Source organism: Procambarus clarkii, chromosome 76, assembly GCF_040958095.1.
Source record: "Procambarus clarkii isolate CNS0578487 chromosome 76, FALCON_Pclarkii_2.0, whole genome shotgun sequence".
NCBI classification, from domain to species: Eukaryota; Metazoa; Arthropoda; class Malacostraca; order Decapoda; family Cambaridae; genus Procambarus; species Procambarus clarkii.
The window spans coordinates 17,969,190-17,981,713 of record NC_091225.1 but is presented as its reverse complement, the minus strand read 5'-3'; the positions used below and the strand labels follow the sequence as shown (position 1 = coordinate 17,981,713).

The 12,524-nt window shown below is 40.5% G+C and overlaps 1 protein-coding gene across 1 annotated transcript in view; it reads left to right on the top strand.

The window, feature by feature from the left end:
- Positions 1-7,618: 7,618 nt before the first annotated feature.
- The window catches only part of LOC138357199 (proteoglycan 4-like), a 5,458-nt gene continuing 552 nt past the window's right edge, over positions 7,619-12,524 (top strand). Inside the window, exons 1-3 of the mRNA XM_069313850.1 lie at positions 7,619-7,654; positions 8,389-8,477; positions 11,657-12,524. The exon at positions 11,657-12,524 is cut by the window's right edge and continues 552 nt beyond it. Of these exons, the coding sequence (XP_069169951.1) occupies positions 7,619-7,654; positions 8,389-8,477; positions 11,657-12,524 (993 nt within the window). The remainder of the gene's footprint in view (positions 7,655-8,388; positions 8,478-11,656) is intronic.

Sequence of the window (12,524 nt, the reverse complement as noted above, 5' to 3'; positions counted from 1 at the left end):
AGTAATTATATGTACACTATACAGCATTGGATGAATAATTATATATGGTTAAATAACTGAACAATGTGTGAATGCATAATAGATATTCACTCCCAAACAAACCTCCACAAACTGAGATTTAAAAAAAATGGTAAATAAAAGAGGTGATAATGAAGATAAAAATGAACGAAGGAATAGGGAAGAGATAAGAAATCTGTCCTTATCCCCCTCTCCTTCGTTATTTTAATTTATATATTTTTCCTGCATTTGCATAATATGGTTTATCTTCTTAAACCTTCGGTTTATAGACTATGAGGAAAATTTATGTCAAGAATTATTAACAGTAAAATTACGTTGCGGAATTTTTTTTATGGGTAGGTTAGGCAAATTCTTGAAAGAGGGTGATAAGAGTAGAGAGAGAGAGAGAGAAAGAGAGAGAGAGAGTGCGTGTGTGTGTGTGAAAGAGAGAGAGAGAGAAATACAGATATATTTAAACACAAATATATAATGGCAAACATATAGATAGAAATACAAATTGAGGAATTAACAGACAAACATAAATACAAGCAACCAAACGCACCAAGAGATGCATAAGCTTAGAATATAATCGTAATATTACTCTTGAGAGTGCCCAGTATTTCTTTTATTTTAATTAACTAAATTACTCAAATTAGAACTCGAATATATAAATACATATTTTTCTATAAATGAGAATGTTTGAGACCAGATGCTTACGGATAACCTCATTAGATTTTGCAGGGTTAATGTTGGTTTCATCTAAAGGGTCATAGGGGGATCGGGCTTGTCCCAGTGTTTCCATGAAGAAGGCACTGGGGGGCAACCAATACCCCCTCTTACACGAAGTCTTCGAATGTGAAACATTCGACCCCAGTTCCGTAGACTTTAGCATTAGTTTAAATAATAGGGATATTGACTGGTGGAAGTATAAGAGGGAAGGAGGGGAGAGAATGGGAGAATAGGAGGGAGGGAAACGAGTGGGAGGTAGAATGGGACGAAGGAAAGGAGGAAGAATGAGAGAGAGTGAGACACACACAGAGAAATAAACAGAGATCCGGGCATCGCTGGGTCCACCAACTAGTTAAAGTAACAAAAACAATATCTGAAACTTTTAAGATATCAGGCATCGAAAAATAGAGACAGCGCTGATATCAGTAAAGTGTAATATATATATATATATTCATCATTCTAAAATCTCAAGAAAATCATTGAATTTTTAGTTATAAACGGGTAAGTTTATAGGTAATATATATCCAAAGAATGTCTCTCATTCCTATTAGATATCCGTTGATGATATCCTTAATACATGTATTTCGGGTATAAAAACCTTCACTAAACTTGCAATAGTCATGATAAAAGGTGATATTTTCCGAAAATATTCGAGCACTGGGACGCTAAAGTATATAATTTTGAAGGGGGGTTTGCGAAGTCAATTCACAAGGAATTCATGGTGAGCTATGAGGGTCCTTGGGGGTATAACACTCCACCCCATGCCCCTGTGGACTAGTAATCCTAAACTCCTAAATCCCCACTCCCAAACCCCCCCCCCATTTCCCCTCCCTCCCCCACCCCCAATAAATCCCCTAGCCACCAACTCACCAAACTCCTAAAACTTAACTGAATTGCTCGTTAGCACGTGTTCAGATAATATTTAGTTCAACACCATCCCACCACAAACAACCCAACCACCCACCCTAATTACCCATCAGAAACACTCCCATTAAAATCCACTCTTTCCGGATCATCTCTCTAGCACCCATATTCCACTCATTACAATACTCTCACTACCCTCTCCACTAACATGGAACACATACTCGTTCCCCCTTACATCATTCCAATATATTAACCCATTTCCCCACCTATCCTCCCCCATCCCATCATCCCATTACAGCGCCACAATCAACACCCACACATCCAAGATGAACGATGCAACAACCTTGTTTCAAAAGCCCCTACTTCTGACCACCCAAGAGAACCATCCATTCCTAGAACCACGGCTTCGTAGAGTGCCAATCCCGCGTCAATCTTGCTTTATAGGATCCGGTCCAGCATGCAATTCAACTCCCCACGTTGCATGACCGAAAAGATAGGTTGAATTCGCCCAGTCAGGTGGTAATGACAGGAGACTGGAGACGTTTTGACCAGGAAAACAGGTATTTGAAGGCTACTCATTCACGTATTTGGCTCTGTTTATGTCGTCACGATTGCCACCAATCATATAAACTATGATTTAGTGTTTGTGAGTTACTCTTTACTCGATTATTTCTGTTTGGCAGATATTACTCTGCTACTGACGTGCAGATATTGCTCTGCTACTGACGTGCAGATATTGCTCTGTTACTGACGTGCAGATATTGCTCTGTTACTGACATGCAGATATTACTCTGTTACTGACGTGCAGATATTACTCTGTTACTGACGTGCAGATATTACTCTGTTACTGACGTGCAGATATTACTCTGTTACTGACGTGCAGATATTACTCTGTTACTGACGTGCAGATATTGCTCTGTTACTGACATGCAGATATTACTCTGTTACTGACGTGCAGATATTACTCTGTTACTGACGTGCAGATATTGCTCTGTTACTGACGTGCAGATATTACTCTGTTACTGACGTGCAGATATTGCTCTGTTACTGACGTGCAGATATTACTCTGTTACTGACGTGCAGATATTACTCTGTTACTGACGTGCAGATATTGCTCTGTTACTGACGTGCAGATATTGCTCTGTTACTGACGTGCAGATATTACTCTGTTACTGACGTGCAGATATTGCTCTGTTACTGACGTGCAGATATTGCTCTGTTACTGACATGCAGATATTACTCTGTTACTGACGTGCAGATATTGCTCTGTTACTGACGTGCAGATATTGTTCTGTTACTGACGTGCAGATATTGCTCAGTTACTGACGTGCAGATATTACTCTGTTACTGACGTGCAGATATTGCTCTGTTACTGACGTGCAGATATTGCTCTGTTACTGACGTGCAGATATTGCTCTGTTACTGACGTGCAGATATTACTCTGTTACTGACGTGCAGATATTGCGCTGTTACTGACATGCAGATATTGCTCTGTTACTGACGTGCAGATATTGCTCTGTTACTGACATGCAGATATTACTCTGTTACTGACGTGCAGATATTGCTCTGTTACTGACATGCAGATATTGCTCTGTTACTGACGTGCAGATATTGCTCTGTTACTGACGTGCAGATATTACTCTGTTACTGACGTGCAGATATTACTCTGTTACTGACGTGCAGATATTACTCTGTTACTGACGTGCAGATATTACTCTGTTACTGACGTGCAGATATTGCTCTGTTACTGACGTGCAGATATTACTCTGTTACTGACGTGCAGATATTACTCTGTTACTGACGTGCAGATATTACTCTGTTACTGACATGCAGATATTACTCTGTTACTGACGTGCAGATATTGCTCTGTTACTGACATGCAGATATTACTCTGTTACTGACATGCAGATATTACTCTGTTACTGACATGCAGATATTACTCTGTTACTGACGTGCAGATATTGCTCTGTTACTGACATGCAGATATTGCTCTGTTACTGACATGCAGATATTGAAAGATATTGCATTTACAGGTATGGGTAATCAGTCTTACATACCATAGACCGTACTGTGTTTCTACCTGTTCATTGAACAGGTCTTAAGTCATAGTCACAAACAGCACAAAATTTCACTCAGCAAACACAACATTCCCCAAACACTTACGATCGTTAAGAAAACTCATTCCCGTTTACATAATGCAACTGAATCACTCGCGTAATGCCAGTTACTTAACTGACTATAAACTACATAAGAGAAACTATTTGATTACGTAGATACAAATTATGGTAAAGGAATCTTAGTGTGAAGTCTGGTAGTTAGATTAGAAATTAGTGTAGTTTGAACAAATCCACAAGGGCTGTGACGAGGATTCGAACGTGCGTCCGGGAGCATCCCAGACACTGCCTTAATCGACTGAGCTACGACAGGGTAAAATTCGGGTTCGAATCCTCGTCACGGCCCTTGTGGATTTGTTCATTTGATGCATCACGTTAGTGTGATCTCTGTGTGTAGTGTAGTTTGCCCTTTTATGGAAAACGGAGAGGGGTTTGGAGACAAGGAGCTTGACCCCTGACCTGTCTATAGTCACTCCTGGATGAAAATCAGCCACTGTGTTGAGTTTAGTGAAGCTAGCCCAATACATCTGGCCCCACAACCTCGATCTAGCAAACATTATCTCTAACAGATAGAGAGTAATTTCTTCACTATTGCCCCAAAAACAATCTATCACATTTTAACCGCACCAATAAATATTATTGCAAATCGCACCCATGGGTGCCGTCCGTAAATGAAAAATGAATGTTCGAATTCCCCATCAATTCGTTTATTTTCAAACCCGAACACTTTTATCTTAGCTTTCCAACCGGTTGACTGATGACTGCCAAACTGCAGGGAAAAATTATGAACAAAATTCCGTAACTAAATTTTGTAAGAAAACATTGTAGCAAAAAATGTTTGAATATATTGTATGTATGTAGATGGATTGAATAGCGGTTCAATCCATATATAGTGCTTTCTCTGGGTTAGTGATGTGTGGATTAGTGCTTTCTCTGGGTTAGTGATGTGTGGATTAGTGCTTTCTCTGGGTTAGTGATGTGTGGATTAGTGTTTTCTCTGGGTTAGTGATGTGTGGATTAGTGCTTTCTCTGGGTTAGTGATGTGTGGATTAGTGCTTTCTCTGGGTTAGTGATGTGTGGATTAGTGTTTTCTCTGGGTTAGTGATGTGTGGATTAGTGTTTTCTCTGGGTTAGTGATGTGTGGATTAGTGCTTTCTCTGGGTTAGTGATGTGTGGATTAGTGCTTTCTCTGGGTTAGTGATGTGTGGATTAGTGCTTTCTCTGGGTTAGTGATGTGTGGATTAGTGCTTTCTCTGGGTTAGTGATGTGTGGATTAGTGCTTTCTCTGGGTTAGTGATGTGTGGATTAGTGCTTTCTCTGGGTTAGTGATGTGTGGATTAGTGCTTTCTCTGGGTTAGTGATGTGTGGATTAGTGCTTTCTCTGGGTTAGTGATGTGTGGATTAGTGCTTTCTCTGGGTGGTGATGTGTAGATTAGTGCTTTCTCTGGGTTAGTGATGTGTGGATTAGTGCTTTCTCTGGGTTAGTGATGTGTGGATTAGTGCTTTCTCTGGGTTAGTGATGTGTGGATTAGTATTTTCTCTGGGTTAGTGATGTGTGGATTAGTATTTTCTCTGGGTTAGTGATGTGTGGATTAGTGTTTTCTCTGGGTGGTGATGTGTAGATCAGTGCTTTCTCTGGGAGAAAGCACTGATCTACACATCAGTGATCTTTCTTTCTCTGGGAGAAAGCACTCTCCACTGAAGGAGAAGAGGCTCTCTCTCTCTCCCTCTCCTGTTGAGAGAGAGAGAAAGAGCCCTATCTTCCCTTTCAACCCATCTTAACCTCCAATACCTCCCCCCATCTCCAACCATCACCCTCACTCCCTCCCTCCACACACACACACACACACATTTCAATTCCCAGGATTCCCAAATTCTCTTCAGGGGTAATTACCGATAGCTTTCTGCACACACCTGGGCTTTTACCTTGATTAGCCTCCAACGTGAAAGTTCGGAATTAACGAAATTTAAACTTTCCTTTCATATGACCAGACTCGCTTGGACACAGCTAATGACAGGGTTACAAGACCTGGGGAGTGGAGTGGCCCCCCCTAGTTGTGTTGGTAATGGTAATTACGGTTCAAAACAGAAGTGAAATAAGTATCTGGAGTTAATCCTTTCCCCTTTTGAGTTTTCGTTGTTTGAGCTGTGTTTTGAGGGTTTTAAAACCATTTTCTAATGGGTTCGAATGCAGGTTTTAAAATCACATTTGGAGCTTTTTCAAGATCTGGTTAGGTTCGGTTAGGTTATCTTATCTTGAGGTTATCTTGAGATGATTTCGGGGCTTTAGTGTCCCCGCGGCCCGGTCCTCGACCAGGCCTCCACCCCCAGGAAGCAGCCCGTGACAGCTCACTAACTCCCAGGTACCTATTTACTGCTAGGTTAGGTTAATTTGTAATATATCTTTTTTACGTGCGTTGCTAAAGGGATGAGGTAATTATCGGGTTATTTTCTTAAGGTTATCTTGAGATATCTTGGTTATCTTGAGTTATCTATCTTAATTTCGGGGCTTAGCGTCCCCACGGCCCGGTCCTTGACCAGGCCTCTTTTTTTGTTACACCCAGGAAGCAGCACATAGCAGCTGCCTAACTCCCAATACCTATTTACTGCTAGATGAACAGATGCATCAGGGTGAAAAAAAACTCTGCCTAATATTTCCGCCTCCACCGGGGATCGAACCCGGTACCTTAGAACTACGAATCCCAAGCGCTGTCCACTCAGCTACAGTCCCCAGGGTACTTAAAAGCCACACTCTTTTGCTTATATATTAATTAATGCCATCTTTAAAGTTCAGTTCTGAGTCTTCGATTTAGGCCGTCGCTAAATTAAAAATAATATAAATTATGTTGACCAGACCACACACTAGAAATTGAAGGGACGACGACGTTTCGGTCCGTCCTGGACCATTCTCAAGTCGATTGTTGTCACAACAATCGACTTGAGAATGGTCCAGGACGGACCGAAACGTCGTCGTCCCTTCAATTTCTAGTGTGTGGTCTGGTCAACATACTTCAGCCACGTTATTGTGACTCATCGCCTGAATATAAATTATCCCTACCGTCCTGTGAATGTTACTTCGTGCTTTCAATCCTTACGCACTAGAATAAACTGTGGTTTAATCCTGGAGGGTTAATCCTGTTTAATCCTGTTTAATCACAATCGACTTGAGAATGGTCCAGGACGGACCGAAACGTCGTCGTCCCTTCACTTTCTAGTGTGTGGATTGGTCAACATGGTTTAATCCTGTCACTCGTTATCCTCCGTCCTGCCATTAGCAAGCATGGTGATTGCTTTCTAACCTTAGTGAATGTGGAAGTGCTTTATGTCTTAATTGGTCTGCCATCTGAGCTTTAGAAATTATTTAAATTAATATCTCCTAATATTCTTTTCTTCAGTTAGTTATTTCTGCCCGTAATCCTCTGGTCTCTTGCCCGTAATTAGTTACTACTAATTAGTGACATGCTCGAATGACAGTACTCAGTAATCACTCATTTCCTGGGATGAGCATTCAAAGCAATCTCCAATTATGCTTTATTCAAAGTAAATATGTTGTTATGTATAGCTGCATTATACATTTTTGTGGGTGCTTTACCATTTTGGCAAAGGAATGTTTTTTTGTTCTGAGGTTTCCATTAGTTTTCATGTCATGTGCTAAAGCCCTCAATGGGGTTCATCGTTCTCTCAATCATTCTTACCAAGATTGAAGTCTCCCATGATTAATAGTCGAGATCCATTCAAACTTGCTAATGAGGTGACATATTTGTGTTTGTATTATGTGTGTGTGTGTGTGTGTGTGTTAGTAGTGTGTGTGTGTGTGTGTGTGTGTGTGTGTGTGTGTTACCAGAAAGTAGGTAGAAACAGATAAGAAACTGTAGAGGAGAACGGTAGAAGGTTTCATAAATAGATCTACAAATATGGGAGAGAAAGGAGAAGAAAGAACTGCAAAAAAGGTAAGGTAAGGAATGAGAGAAGGGGGGGAGCTGGGGAGAAGTAGGAAGGGTGAGGGGAATGCCAATAATTACGGTTCATGTAAGCAGTGTGTTAAGGTGATATTGTGAATGCATTGTGATTTACAGCGAGCCATGTATATGGGGGTCCAATCCTTTCCCTTTCTGCCTGGTTTTGTACTAGTTTTCCCCTCACTTTCTCTCCTAATCTGTATCACTTTCTACACACACACACACACATACATACACATACACACAGACAGACATACACACAACACACATTTATATATTAATCTTCCTCTAGTTGTCTTTAATCTTAGATCTCTGAAATTTAATTTAATCTTAATTGCAAGACAAAACTAATTTAAAAAGCCAATTGAACCAAGAATAGGCACTAATGGAGTGTTAATTGGCGTCCCTTGATAAGACTTGGCGAACAGATTAGGTAATTGGGAACTCTTTTGATAAAAGAGGTTCGAGATGTGGAGGTTATGTCCGGGAGAGCAGAACGAGAAAGTATACGGAGATTTTCAGGAAGGCTTTGTTGGAGAAAAATTAAGTGATGGAACGAGTTTGTGTGGTGTGTGTGGTGTTATTAAAATCTTAAAAAGATATGAAAGTGGTGGAAGAAGATAGAAAACATGATCAGAAAATATTTTGTGGGCACAGAATATATTGACCAATCAATTATTGTATGAGCATTTCTTTAATACGTCTGATATAAATTTATTCCATAGGTTACATACATGAAGGTGCAAAAAACTCCTTCACTGTGTTCCAGTAGTGAGAAGGAAGCACGTAACAAGGCAAGAGAGGAAAGTACCCAGTAATAGCAATTAGAAGCAGCTAATCTGTATACTTCCCGAACGAGTTTTCTAAACCTGAACAAGCAAACACGATTGATGATTCATCGAATAAGGCTGAAACGGAAAATATTTTGACAGAGCTTGACAGATCTTGCCAGATCCGCTCTGGATAATATGCTCAATATTCACCAAAGCAAAACAAAAGAAACCAACATACAAATAAACATGCAAAAACACAGAAATACAAACACACGCTCATCCACGCATTCAATCAAACAGAACAAACAGCCAAAACTGAAAGGTCATAATCCTAGGATTTGTACACGTGGATCCAATCCCAGAACCCTATATGTAATAAATAAAAAAAATGGTTGTTGATGCTCTTCAAAGAGCAAACTCAAAAAGAGTAATAGAGTAGATAACGCGGATGGTTCGAAAATAGACGAATCATATCATTCAGGTACTGAAGTAACAGAGAAAATTACTCCTGATCGTGTATATTGAGAGAGTAACGTCTCGAAGAATGAGAGAGTCAGAGATGGGGCAAGAATACAGGCTAGGTTCATATCAGCACGATAAAACAGAAGAATCAGACCACTGAAGTTGGTATTTACAAATGAATTAGCGCCGAGTATTCTAATGAGACACAAAAGAGTTCTCAGTTAAACAACTGAACTTTACTGGATTTACTGGGAAAAAGACATGATATAGAGGTAAATCTGTATATATAGCAATAAAGAAAATAGGTTGGGGAGAACCTACCTACCTAAATAGGCAGGGAGAGGTTATGAGAGGAGAGCAAACAGCTGGAGGGTGGTGAGAGGCAAAATACAAGGACGCAGTCAATGCCAGCAAACCGCAGTATAATTTAAAACCGAAGAACTCAGAGAACCCCCAAAATCTTCTCCAAAGAAAACAAACCAAATATCCAGCAACGTCCTAGCCCAACTATACAAGTCTCCCCCTCCTACCCACCCATTATTTGCCTCCAACTGAGCATCAAGAATCCAACTCCATCCCAACAAGGACAAACTAGCCTACCGGGTCAAATAATCAACCTACGTGAGACCCACTTTTAAATATCCAGCCATAAAAATCTAACTAGAAACATCACAAGGCAAAATTAAAAAAGGTTTAAAGACATGCAACAAGACTTGTTCATGAGCTAGGAACAAGCTCTGGAACAGGATAGACGAGAACATTTGTGCTGAACACACTATAAGAAGTGTGATGTGGGTTTCATCACACCATTTAAGACTCTGGGAATTTTACAAGGTAGGAAAACAAGCATTGATCTATCCAAGAAACAGCAGAACGAGTTGGAAATTATACATAAACTATTAACAGAGATATCAGATAAAAATTCCTTCATTGTTACTGTTATCAATAACTCAAATAGGTTAGTAGTGGATGAAACCAACTTAACACACAGTTTGAAAAGCAAAAAATGATTTGAAAAACTAAATAAGTCATTACATTAAACTAAAAATTTTTGATAAACGAGTCTAAAAGCCGAGGTGAATCCCGTAAGCACATCTTGGTGAGTACATCTTGGTAAGTACATCTTGAGTACACACTTACGCATTAAAACAACAAAAGTACCGAGTACTTTTGGTACGAAAGTACTAAACCCGAGCACACCTGACTGTAAGCACTTCTGCATTGCGGCCTGCAGCAGGAATCATAAATTGTTTCTCAAACGTGTTTTGTAAAGAGCATCTCGTGTACGGAGACGATTGGGGATTTCGTGAGATGATTGGGAGTATAACTTGAACCAACTACGTCAGTCTAGTTATATAATCTTGGCGGTTAGTTAATTAATAGTGAAATGGATTCCGGGAGGACTTTAATCTCACAGTTAAAGTGATACTTTAATATGGCACCTTTTATTGATTGCAGTGATTTTATGGCAATATTTTTGATGGCAGTGTTTTGGCTCGTCGAATATGTGAGGCAAAGGCACACATATATTTAAACAGATGCACAAGGAAATACTCATATGAAGTGAGGGTGGTTGACAAGTGGAATGAGTTTGAACGAGAGGTGGTGAGGCATTGGTCATTCGTATCTTCAACAGCATGTGTGATAGAAGTGTAGAAAATTGTGAGTAATAAAAATGAATAAGAAACGAAAGTTTTAAGGCGGGGTTCTAGAGCTGAATCTCTCTTTCCGTGGATTCAAATAGGTAAGGAAGTGCAAACCTACAAACACACACTCACACACACACACACACACACACACACACACACACACACACACACACACACACACACACACACACACACACACACACACACACGCACACATACACACACTTTCATATGTAGATATGATAGAGCCCAGTAGGCTCAGGAATCTGTACACCAGTTGATTGACAATTGAGAAGCGGGAACAAAGAGACAAAGTTCAATCCCCGCAAGCACAACTAGAAGAGTAGTAGGTGAGCACACACACACACACACACATAAACACACACACACACACACACACACACACACACACACACACACACACACACACACACACACACACACACACACACACACACACACACACACACACACACACACACTCGCCCTAAATCACTATCACAGACAAAGCAAATCCCCCTGAGGCCCTCCCCTCTCCCCACCCACGCCCTGGGGAGAATGAATTATCTTGTGATTTGTGCAAAGTAAAGAGTTCGCTAATGAGTGAGGGAGAGAGAGAGGAAATAGTTAATGGGGTGTTGAACACAGTTGGAAGAATCGATTGTATTCCAGTCTTAATTATTCTCGAATCATTTAATCTCCTCCCGATTTCCTCTAATCAAGTACCTCATTTTGGAAGGTTTTCAGCTATTGTCTAACAAGGAACAGTTAGTGTGATTAGTTGAAGGAATCAGAGTTTTGACTTTAAAACCAATATATGTGACAAACTATTTATATATAAATGTAATTTCAAATACTGGTTATTTAAGACATAGCAAATGTCCTCTTTATGGAGAGGGGAGAAAGTGTGTTATATCCTTAGGTACATATTTTATTAATGTAGAAATTCATTGTTTGGTGGTGGAAGCTGTGGTGCTTCAAAGATATTAAACCTTTTGTGCCAATTTCAGCTCATTTGATAATCATTTAGGCATTCTAACCATCTAAAAACACATTATAACAAGGTTATACTATTTCAGCAGTATCAAACTACTAATTCTTCTCAACAGTATCGCTCCACCACACTCCAGTACCACAAAAGAACCAACACCACCACACTTCAGTACCACAAAAGAACCAACACCACCACACTTCAGTACCACAAAAGAACCAACACCACCACACTCCAGTACCACAAAAGAACCAACTCCACCACACTTCAGTACCACAAAAGAACCCACACCACCACACTTCAGTACCACAAAAGAACCAACACCACCACACTTCAGTACCACAAAAGAACCAACACCACCACACTTCAGTACCACAAAAGAACCAACACCACCACACTTCAGTACCACAAAAGAACCAACACCACCACACTCCAGTGCCACAAAAGAACCAACACCACCACACTTCAGTACCACAAAAGAACCAACACCACCACACTTCAGTACCACAAAAGAACCAACACCACCACACTTCAGTACCACAAAAGAACCAACACCACCACACTTCAGTACCACAAAAGAACCAACACCACCACACTTCAGTACCACAAAAGAACCAACACCACCACACTTCAGTACCACAAAAGAACCAACACCACCACACTTCAGTACCACAAAAGAACCAACACCACCACACTTCAGTGCCACAAAAGAACCAACACCACCACACTTCAGTACCACAAAAGAACCAACACCACCACACTTCAGTACCACAAAAGAACCAACACCACCACACTTCAGTACCACAAAAGAACCAACACCACCACACTCCAGTGCCACAAAAGAACCAACACCACCACACTCCAGTGCCACAAAAGAACCAACACCACCACACTCCAGTGCCACAAAAGAACCAACACCACCACACTCCAGTGCCACAAAAGAACCAACACCACCACACTTCAGTACCACAAAAGAACCAACACCA